Genomic DNA, 12,021 nt, shown 5'->3' with positions numbered 1-12,021 from the left:
TCTTGGATATTGAAAAAGAAAAAAAGAAAAAATTATTATGAAATTAATATAGGGTATAGGTTCAATTTGTTAGGCTTCAGTGAAATGTTGTGTTTATTTACTATTTTTATTAAAAACTAGTTTTTGTATGTTTAGAGGAATATAGGCTGTTTTTGAAGGGTCCGATTAGGGGCTGAAAAGTATTTTGTACGTGCATATTTTTAAGCAAACCTGAGAAGTGGGAGGAAAAATAATAATAATTTAAAGCAATATTTAAAAACAATGTAACCCTTTCATTTTTATATTTGTGCTTTGTATTTCTATTTGTATAGATTTGCAATTAGGACTTTTTGTTTATTTATGTTACCCTATATATAGAGCCATCTAAATTATGACAGACTGTCCATTTTTGCATTGCATTTCCTCTAAATAGGCAAAATAATTAAATATTTGTTTTGAGTCCCTGAATTAAATTGCTATTTAATAATTCATTGGCACAGCCCTAGTTTTAACAGTTTCCAAATCTCCCATTATTTTGCTGTTTATTTCTATGAATGTTAGCATTTTAAAAGTGTCCTGATGCACATTGTATACATTTTGTATATGAATGCAAATGTTTAATGAAACTTCAAAAAAACAGTACTTTATTTTACTTAACAAAGTATTTTGGGAACCTTTTTAAATGCTGTATTATTGTACCGAACAATTAAATAGTAGGAAAATAAAAATATGGATATAATATATACTAAGTGCATACTTTTTCTGCAGACATTGATGATGCTCAAATCCTCCCACGTCCACCTCGCATCAGACATTTTTCACAGAGCGAAGAAACTCCTAGTGAAGTTTTTGATGCACTGAATGAGGAGCAGCCACTTCCAAGAAGTAGCAGCACATCTGATATACTGGAACCATTCACTGTTGAGCGAGTCAAAGGTGCAGTTCCTGTCATAGACGATTCATCCCATCATGCTCCAAGCTTACAGAGTTCCACAGAGGCCTCTTCAATATGTAGATCCACTGAAAGTCACATTACCGATACAAATAGCAGAGAGTCCTCTCTGGAAGTTGGGGATAGTATTTATGATCATCTTTGTCAGTTGGTAGGCCCAGTAGAACTTGCAGATGCAGCCTTTGAACAAAACGAGTATGTTGACCTTGAAGGTGAAGATGATCTTCTTTCCTCTCTGAGAGAATATCTTAAAGAAAAAGAAGAATTTTTCAGTAGCATTGAGATAGATAAGCACGAGTCTTCTTGTCATGAATTTGTTGCAGGAATAAGTAGGAGTGATAACTTGCCATTGGATGAAGTAGAGTGTACAGACCAGACTGTTGCAAGTAGTACTGTTGTTGCAGAAAATATCAATACAGAACTACAATTGGAACAAAATCAAACTGGCTTTATAAGTAATATTGCACCTACACAAGTAGATACTTCTACAAGAAACCAAGCTGATAAGGCTAAACAATTAAATACTGATAAACACACCCAAAATCTGCTTGATCCCAGGTCAAATGTCCCTATTGACAAGGAAAGGAAGAGATACTTGTACAGACAAATTGCCACTGATGTAGATGTATCTGTGGAAACAGTGTTAGCTGAAAAACATAAGAGTGCCCTCTTTAATGAAAAAATAACCAACACAAGTGTTTTGCATGCAAAGAAAATACCACATAAAGCCTTAGTTAACCCTGAAATGCTTCAACTTACAGGCATGAGCAAAGTGACACCAACTAAGAGAAGCATATCCGAAACAGTAACTCATAAGGCTAAAATCATGAAAATAGCAACTAAAAAGCGAAACAGTGTCCATGTTACTTTTAGGCCATCTACTGAATGTGTTCAGTTTTATAATCCTCTAGAAAACAAAGAGGCCCCATGGAAAGCAAGACTGCGTAAACTCAGTGGTTTCAGTAGTGGGATCAATAGCAGCAGCAGCAGCAATACAAGTACAAATACCAGCTCATCCTCTGGGGCTGTGCTGGTCAGACCTGGAATCTATAGGCACCTAGATGCAGTCAGTGCAACGTCTGCTAATAGTAAGCAGAATAAAGAATCAGGAGATGTTCCAGCATTCCCACTGGAGAAGGAAAGTGTTGGAATAAATCAAATGTCTAATCGTAGCCCACCTAAACCATCAAGTCAGGAGTCGGGACAACAGCAGGGCTCCCTGGGTGGTGTGTATAAATCTGTTGTACATGCTCTTTCGAAGCCGAAGGCAAATGTTTCCCCACAGAGGCAGAACAGAGTGCCAGCAGAGGCTCCACTGAGGGATCTGTACAGTCATGTAATGGGCTATTTTGGAAAGAAAGCTGCAGGTGAGCACTAATACTGTGCAGCGCACAAAAGGAGAAAGGCAGCATCAGTTTGGCTTTATGCACCTAAAGCAAGCTGTTACAAAGCAATCAAAAGGCTTTGGGATGATCAGTGCTTTTTCTTGTTTGGTTTTGCATGCGCAATGGCCAGCTGAATTTTCCCCCCTAAGTGTAAACTATAAACATGCAAACTATAAATTACTAATCTTTTTTTAAAAAAACATTTAATGAATCACTTTGCTGCTGAACACTTACGGTAGGGAAGAGGAAGAGACAGTAAATCTGCAAATAGATTGTATCTTTGCCATGCTTTTCCTGGCATACCCTGGAACCCAACCATTTAGATACAATTGGCATATATTTGGTTTCTAATAGAAACTGTAGGTGTGATATCTCTAGTACTTCTCCTTAGTTATCACTTACTCCTTAGTTATCACTTGTATTTGAACTAATTGCAGATGCAATTAGGTTCCTCCTCCTCCTCCTCCTCCTGAAAACAAAAAATTAAAACAGATGTCAACATTTCATGTTTGGATTACTTCATCATAACAGTCCAGTGTGGATTTTGACATTTTATTAGAGCAGTTTCAAAATATGCTTTAGCGCTTTCTTGGTGCATTCACTGAAATGGATGCTCCACTTTCATGGCAACATTTATCACTGCTTTCGTTTTCGGGAATCACAGAAGTGCATAAAGGAACCGTGATAGTTCTTCCTGAGCTAACTGTGAGGCCTCTATGTACTAATAAAAATGGACAAGGCTGGCTGTCGTTCTAATATCACCATCTTAGTTGACATGCTAAATAACTTTTAAAAAAATAATCAGAATTACATTCATTTTCAGCAGTGAGGTAGGATTTTTGTGTTGTTTTTTTTTGGTTTTGGTTTTTTCATACATTGTATGCTGGCATGATTAACAGAATGTTCTATAATGCATCCTGCATTGAGATGTTAATGCCATCTGAGGGCAGTCTTTGTTAGCATATCAACAAATTAGTCTATAACGCAACAAATTATTTCAGATTGATTTATTATATTTAATGCATCTCCTTGTTGAAGATGTTTAACTTGAATATTAGGGATATTTAGAGAGGGTCTTTAAACTTTAATGCCTTGAAACTGTAATATCAAAATCAAATTTGTATTTCAGAGTAGCAACAAATTTACTCTTTTTTGGGAGAGACAACATTTAATTAACAAAAATAAAGCCAAACATTTGAAACCATCAAGGTTAAAATAACAAAATACAACAGGATGAGTAACAGTGTAATAATGCTTTGCAGTCTTGATCAGCAACTATATTCCGTTTTTTAACATTATAATTTTTCATTCTCAGTGCTGTATTTTGAATATGCAGTGAATATAATTCAGTCTACTCTAAATAATGCATATAATGTCAACCTACCTGTTTTCATTAGCACGTATTCTCATAGCTCTAGAGCATTATACATGCAGTGAGATGAAGGAGTGAAGTGAGCATTAACAACTTTAATAGTGCTTATCTGTAAGCTTTCTTGCTTTTTTCAAGGTTACACTGGAGATTGACTAACACTTGCTCAGTGGTGATGGGATGGGATGGTTTAATAGGTGGAAAAGCTGTACTAATTCTTATAACTAAATCTGTTTTTAAAGAACATATTTTAACTGCATGTTCAGTAAATAATTATTTGTATTATCTAACTTATTTTATAATGTTTTAAAAATATTTTGTTTTTGAAAATGTTTTTTTACTATATACAGTCATTTATTTGCTTTTAGCCAATAGGGAGGATATGAGCCAAAAGCAGATCTCTCTTGGTAATGATAATGGCAGTAGTAATGCAAATATTCCTGACCTCATGGATGAGTTTATAGCTGAAAGACTACGCAGTGGTAGCTCTTTGGTAAGCTTTTAGCATTTTCTTTTATCTTAGAGTATCAGATACAATTATGATTATGATTGAGTTGCATAATTAATTTTAAATGCAAATGCTAATGGGCTGGGAAATAAATACGGAAAACTAGAGATCCTGATTCAGGAAAACAAATGTGTTATGATATAATGGAATCTTGATGATGTGATATTCATGATTGACACATAACAATAAAAAGCTGCAACATATGCAAAAGGAACATCCCCACACAAAGAAGGGGGATGTTAAATTGTTCTGCAAAGAAAAGCATGCTTGCATAGAAATTCATGTACCATCAAATGCTATCGAAAGTGTTTGGATTGGAAAAAAGATAGAAATGAAAGTGGTACTATCTTGTGGGTTTATTATAAGCAACCTAGCAGTCAGAAGATACGGATGAAGATTTTTGCCATCAAATGACCAATCTTTCAAATATGGTAGCAATAATAGAGATATTTGATTATCCTTACCTATGATGGGAATCTAATAAGTCAGAGGTCTAACATAGGTTAGGTCTTATTTTCTCTCACTGAGATTTTTATTTATCAGAAGGTAGAGCAAAGAATAAGCTATCCCAAACCTACTCCATATGAACAGGGAGAAATTGATTGCAAAGCACTTTAAAGATGCTTTAGAAAAAGAAAAGAATTGTGTTAATTAATATGTGGCAGCAAACATGGAAAAATAGGAGCCATATAAAGAGGCCAGAATAGATTTATGCAGAACTCTTTAAGATACTGAAGAGAAAGAGAAGTATGAAAAGAGGAACATAGAACTGTTGAAGAATACAAGCTATTATCCCCAAATTGTAGTGATTGTGGGCTAAGTTTTAAATGAACAGGGACTTATGAGAGATACCAAAAGCAAAAAAACAACTAACTATGGATTATATCATAAATAAAAAGAAAATCAAGGATCCTATAAGTCAGTTGTAAGCAGAAAGTGGTGAATTGATTGTGTGATAAGATGGTAGAATCTCTTATCTCCTATTTTGCATCTGTCTTCTCTCAGAAGAGAATGGAATTCTCACTGATCATTTTTCTACCCACTGGAGAAAGGAAGAAATTGAGGCTTAGATACCTCAAACTACGTTAGCTAATTTAAATGAATTCAGACCTGCAATGGATTACATCCTAGAATACGGAAAAGGGCCAGCTGGACTTCTTTTGTTTTTGCTTGAAGATGTTTCATGTCTTATCCAAGAAGCTTCTTTGGATGATAGAGTTACTAGTTAGGATATTGTAAAAATGCCATATACATTATGTACTTGGATGTTAGCAAAGCTTTCAGCAACATGAAAGACAGAAATATAGGATGGCAAAGATCTGGCTTAGCTGAACTACATGTGAACAAGATCTGGGTGTTCTTATTAACCACAGTTGAAACATGAGCCAGCAAAGAGGTGCAGCCTCTAGAAATGGGAAATGCTTCCATGAAGTGCATTAATAGGAGCATAGATTACCTCATGGAATTATGAACGATCCATTTAGACTACCATGTCCACTTCTGGGCTCCATAGTTCAAAAAGGATAGTGATAAATTGAAGAAAATGACAAGGGAACTGGAACCATTTTATTGTTGTGTGCCACCTAGCGTATCCTTTGGGGGGGAAATGGGCAGCTATATAAATCTCATTAATGAATGAATTAACCATTCAGAAGTATCTTGATTGTGTTTAGCCTACAGAAAAGTTGATTGGGGGAAATATGATCATTGTTAACTATTTGAAAGGCTGTTACACAGAACAGCGAGTAGATTTAGATAACACTGCCTCAGACTAGAATAAGAACCTGTGGATTACAATTACAAGGTAGGAAGTTCAGGCTACATGTCAAAAAGAACTTACAGACAGTACAATTATCAGCCAGTGGAACACACTACCATATGTGGAGGTGAGTTCTCCTTTCCAACAGATGCTGGCTAGTTATCTCAGATATGTCTTAGTAGATCCTACACTAAGCAGGGATGGAATAGATGACCCCTGAGGTTCCTTCCAGCTCTATAGGTTTATGAATGAAAGTTCTTGTGGGGATGGCTTGGGATGCCGATGTCATAGTGTGTCAATTTTCCCTTCTTTAAAAACTGATAATTGTAAGATTCTTGTCATTTCTGACTATATTTTTTTCTTAAATTACCTGAAATATTATTTCAATTAGAATGTGGCAAGAAGAGGAAGCAGTCCAGGAAGCTTAGAAGTACCAAAAGATCTTCCTGATATACTGAACAAACAGAATCAAATGCGTCCTGTTGATGATCCCGGTGTACCTTCTGAATGGACATCTCCTGCCAGTGCAGGCAGCAGTGACCTTGTCAGTTCTGACAGCCACTCTGATTCCTTCAGTGCTTTCCAGTATGATGGCCATAAATTTGAAAGCAAGTATATCCTCATTGAATCTTATATACCATTATATAATAAGGAATTTTAAGGAGACATTACAATTGCCATTTGTGGTATCACTTCATGGGTAGGACATCTTTCAATCAAGTGAAAGCTTGTAACTGTGAAATGTGGAGGGGGGCAGAATTATTTTATTTTCTCTGAGACTATCTCCTACATATCTATATTCCTATCACCCATGTTTCTGAAGAATGGCCTCAATCATCCAGAGCAGATGGGTAATATGTAGGATGCTGCAGAGAGGGTAAATTGCTGATAACCATCTTCCCTTTTTCAGGTCATGTAAGTGTTTTCCATCAACGTAGTAATAGATTTGGGTGTAAATCTAAATTTGAATAGGTTAATATTAGTAAATTAATTTTAAAAATCTGGAGTAAAATCCACAAGTAAGACCCTTTTATTAAAATGTATAGTTTCAGAGCAGGAATTTTGGTCTAATAGGTTTATCCTGCATATGGGTAATACACATTTAAACAGATACTTTAAATAGTGTTTTTTGTACTATATGAGTTTATTTGTTTTTCAATAACATTACTGGTAATGTTTCAAGCTACAGGATGCATATGGCATCCAATAAGACTTAGTAAATATTCAGCCAATAGAGAAAATGGTGTGAGCGTGTCCTTGGATATATATATACCTCTCTGAACGAACGCTCTCAGTCAGGAACAGAGATATAGCCCTTATTCTCTCCTGTCTACAACAGCATGAATTCACAATAATGAGTTCCTTGGGCTTATTTCATCAGAACCAATCCTCAAGAATTATCTTAGTTGGGGAAGGTCCTTATTTTTAGATGTACATATCTTAAATATATTCAGCATTTTGTAGTTGAAATGAAGTTCCCTTGAGAAGGTCTTATCTTGGGCCTTCTTTTTTATACTACTCTAAACCAGCGGTCACCAACCAGTGGGCCAAGGACCACTGAGAAAATTTTGGTGGTCTGCAGAGAAATGTCCCCCCCAAAGCAATTAATCCAGACTGCACAGGAACACAAGGCTGTGCCGCCCACATGGCCTGCTCACCCGCTGACCCCCCTTCGGATGAGCACACACCTTATCTTGAATAGAGCCATGCGAGCTAGAACTGGAAGGTAAGACCAATAGTGGCAGAGGGTGGCTTGCTAAGGTTGGTGGGAAAGTCGGTCCCATATTCCAGAGCTGCAGTAGTCACAGGACTGGCCCTTTGGTCATCCCAGAGCAGCTGGCCTGCCATGGTGCACTGGCCTGCCATGGACTGTAGCAGCTGCTCCAGGATGACCAAAGGGCCAGTCCTGTGACTACTGCAGTTCTGGAATATGGGACCGACCAGGGGTGGGATTCAAAAATTTTAACAACCGGTTCTATGGGCATGGCTTAGGTGGTGGGTGTGGCTTAGTGGTCATGTGACTGGGTGGACATGGCCTGGTGGTCATGTTATTGGCTGGGTGTGGCCAACTCAATATCACTCACATCAAGGCACGCATCACCTCGCCTGGCCTCCCATGACTGTGGGGATGCTGCAACAGTCGTAAGCGTGAAAAATGGTCATAAGTCATTTTTTTCAGTGCCTTTTTAACTTTAAATGGTCACTCCACACAAGCAAAGTAACAGCAAAGGAGGGGAAAAAAACTCCAGAGAAGTTCCTGAGACAGGAAGTCTAGTCCTGCTAAGAATGTAATAAGGGTTAACGGAGAGGCAGTTTCTGTAAGCGACACCAGACTGTTTCCTTCCTGCCTTCCTTAAAGGATTAGGCCAGTAATTTCTTCTAACAACCGGTTCTCTGAACTGCTTAGAATGTTAACAACCGGTTCTAGCGAATAGGTGCGAACTGGTAGAATCCCACCCCTGGGACCGACTTTCCCACCAACATCAGCAAGCCACCTTCAGTCAAAATTCATATTAGTGGTCCGCGGGATTTAAAATTATGAGTTTGGTGGTCCCTGAGGTCCAAAAGGTTGGCGACCCCTGCTCTAAACACATCTATCCCCAGTGGCTAAACTTTCACAATCTTGCTTTTACACATAGATAAGCCAACTGCAAGGGAGCCAGTCTGATGTAGTAGTTATGGCACTATGCTAGGAACCAGGAGATTAGGAATCCTAGTGCTCTTTTAGGCACTAAGCCAAATGACATTGGTCCAGTTGCTCTTTTCTCAGTCCTCAGAAGGAGGCGATGACAAAACACTTCAGGAAAAAGAAACCCCGCAAGTAAGAGCACATTACCAGAAAAGTTAGTCCCAGCTTATTGTTTTCCAGGAAAAATAAATGATTTCTAGAACTCAAATGAAACCTTTTTGGTTCCTTTGCCTACTCTTATATATACCATATCTCCAAAAATAGATAACAGTTCTTTGGCAGTTATCCTTAACTGTACATCTTAATAACATTACAGCAAACATAAAACAAAAAGTAGCAATAGATTGTTTCTGTGAAAGCTTCAGTGTTGGCTGTTTTTATAATGGCTGTGTTAGGTCTGAACAATGGCCTTTTTTTATTTTTTAGATTTCAGTTTATGTCCTGAAGGTGGCACAACAACTTCTGCTGAATCTGATACAGGTTCCGGTCCTCAGCAGAGTGCTGAAGAACAAGAAGTGGCTAGTTTGACTACCCTACACATTGACTCTGAGACCAGCAGTCTCAATCAACAAGCACTATCTGCTGAAGCAGCTACAATTACAGGTGAATTGAAGGGTGGGGGGGTACCAAATTGTAGGTGCTTCTATCATCCTCCAATCCCATAGCTATCTCTATTTAGCTTTTAATATATTTTGTTTAACCATTTTCTAGATAGTCATTTTATTACAGCAAAATCAAAACAAATTCCAGAACCCGTTAATGGTAACATATACATTACAATTTTGTGGATTAAAACGCACTTATCAGATGTTTAATGCTACCCCCATGGCAAATTAAGAGTGCCTAAACAGAACGAGAACAGTTTTCTAATCTTGCATATTATTAATTTGATTGAGAATTACTTGGACATGGAGGATACCATTCCAAATGAAGCAAGCTTTTCAGCATCCTGATGAGCTGCTGTAGTTCAGTCTTCCTATAGTCACCTACTCATTGGTAGGTGTATTCTGGTTCACAATTAAAAAAAAAAATACATTTGCAACTCCCATGCCTAGAAAAATAGCCAGATCTTCAAGGGTTTCTGAAAAGTGAACAGAGCTGGGGCCATGTTCATCTCAGTCAGCATGGTGCTCCAGAGCGCAGGCACCAGTATGGAAATGACACGCTTATGTCCTGCTAGATGACAATCCCTGTTTGGTGTGACCAACAATATGTCCCTCCTACCTAACATCATGGGATGAGTAGAATACTATGGGACTAAGACAGTCCCTCAAATACTCCGACCTCATGCCACGTAGGGCTTTATAGGTAGTAATAAGCACTTTCAGTTGAACCCAGAAGCAAATTAGGATGCAGGGTAGATCTTAAAACAAAGGTGCAATATGGGGAGAATGAGGCATATCTATATTTGCCCCTATTGCTGCATTCTGAATTAACTGAAGCTTCCAGATATTTTTCAAGGAAAGCTCAATATAGAGTGCAGTAATCTATTGGAAGGTGGCCAAGCACGAATGATCATATGTACTGCCTCGTGATCAGGAAAGGGTACAATTAAGGAATAGCATAAAGTAAAGCATGCCCTGGCCACAAGTGCTCTTTAAACAAGAGCCCCAAATGCATAAGGACCCACAAATTGCACAGCCATTCTATCTGTGATGGTATATCCCCATCTAGAACTAAGGACCCAGGATTCCCAAAATCCAAAACCACTCCATACGGCTAGGCTTGAGTTGAAATCTGTTTTCCCCACCCAGAACGCCCTCATTCCACTCCATAACCTCCAGGCACTGACAGAAGCATCCGTTGGTTGACCTGGAGCAGAGATATACAGCTGAATATTGTCAGCTTATTGATGACAGCTCGCTCTGTGCCATCAAATGACCTCACTCAAAGGCTTCATATAGATATTAAATAGACATAGCAAGAGTGTTGAGCCCTGAGGCACTCCAATCAAGAGGCTCTGTAAGACAGAATCCTCCCCTTTCCATACCCCCCATCAGTAGTAATTGGAACTGATCTAAGTGGAAGGAGGAGAATCAGCATAATACTATATATCAGCGTCTAACTTTTAGAGACAATACAGAAGAATACAGAAGGCTTCTGATAAGATAAAGAGAATAAGAATTGATGCAATTCCCCATCCCATTCCCACTTAAAGCAGGGAGCAGCCCTAGGACACTCTAAGGTAACAAAATAATAATCTGACCATGGTAGTAGAATAATGGAAATCTTCTCCCAACTTCAGGTCCCACTGAATACTGTTCAAAGAGGAAAACCAGATCCAAAGTATGACCAATACTGTATGTCAGGCCATCAGTTATTTGGATCAGGTCTGAAAATCCCAGGAGCACACCTTCAAGAGGGGAACTCCTCCCTCAACACACATCTTTATCACCCGTGATCTTACTTGAACATTACCATAGTTTTATTTCTTTTGTTCTATATTTCTTTTGTTATTTTGTTTCTATTAATTCTAAGAACTTTAAATGTACAGAAGTATAGAAAACTATCAGTGAAAAGTAAAATATAACTTTTATACTAGCTTAATTAAAATTCGTTAATTCAATATAATGAGTACTATCTTAAGATACTGTATTTTGATAAATATTTATCTTTCATCACTACTAAGTACAGTATTACATCAGTGTTAACAAGCATGTTGATGTGTTTACAAATCAGAATAAATATTATATAACTATTCATTTTATTCTGATAGCTAAAATTCTTTTACAGGTTCCGAAAGTGCTTCGCCAGTTCAGTCTGCTCTTGGATCACGGTCCCAGACTCCATCACCTGCTACTTTGAGTGCAGATCACAATGAACAAAAGGACCTGCAATTGGATGAGAAGCTCCACCACTCTGTTTTACAGACACCGGATGATCTAGGCAATGCCTTAGATAGCAAACTTAAGACTATCTTTTCTTTCATTTCTTTTTTAGTGCAGACTATTTTCAAAAAAACTTGTATTTGGGGCCATTTTTTGAAGTTGTATCAATAATAAAGAGGCCTTTATTCTCTTAAATAAAGCAGATTTTTATTTTTAAGTTAATGATTGACTGAAGCTATCTAACCCATTCATATATCTAATAAGTGTGTAAACTTAAGGTACTTTACAACAGTAGAATTATCTTTCCTATCATGAACTAACTGCCACATGAAAATGTACTTTGCTTACATTGACTGTCCTACTTCTCCAGCTTTCCTCCAGATTAGTGAGGCTAATAAATTGCCTATCCTATGTATGCTAATTTTAGCTAGAATAAACAGGACTATCTGGCCCTAAGGAAGCCTAAAATAGGAAGTTACTATGATTTCTAGGTACTTCTTAGTGGATATAGCCTATAACTTTATATTTGGACATTTCCCAGCTATGCTGCTG

General features: G+C 37.6%; 1 protein-coding gene across 8 annotated transcripts in view; it reads left to right on the top strand.

Moving 5' to 3' along the window:
• The window catches only part of RALGAPA1 (Ral GTPase activating protein catalytic subunit alpha 1), a 132,151-nt gene that overhangs the window by 49,246 nt on the left and 70,884 nt on the right, over positions 1 to 12,021 (top strand). For 5 of the 8 annotated variants that reach the window (XR_015746774.1, XM_026664487.2, XM_087951837.1 and 2 more), the window contains 5 exons: positions 748 to 2,298; positions 4,054 to 4,178; positions 6,344 to 6,560; positions 9,068 to 9,244; positions 11,375 to 11,527. Coding sequence is in view for 7 of the 8 variants with exons in the window: in XM_026664487.2 (XP_026520272.2) it covers positions 748 to 2,298; positions 4,054 to 4,178; positions 6,344 to 6,560; positions 9,068 to 9,244; positions 11,375 to 11,527 (2,223 nt within the window). In the remaining variant the exon portion in view is untranslated. The remainder of the gene's footprint in view (positions 1 to 747; positions 2,299 to 4,053; positions 4,179 to 6,343; positions 6,561 to 9,067; positions 9,245 to 11,374; positions 11,528 to 12,021) is intronic. The other 3 variants (XM_026664490.2, XM_087951840.1, XM_087951841.1) reach the window with 1 other exon arrangement.

The sequence above is a fragment of the Notechis scutatus genome, chromosome 1 (assembly GCF_049901735.1).
Source record: "Notechis scutatus isolate UNSWTSFEM ecotype Mainland chromosome 1, rNotScu1.2, whole genome shotgun sequence".
Lineage (NCBI taxonomy): Eukaryota > Metazoa > Chordata > Lepidosauria > Squamata > Elapidae > Notechis > Notechis scutatus.
Note: the sequence above shows the minus strand (reverse complement) of the source record. Positions and strands in the feature narration are given on the sequence as shown.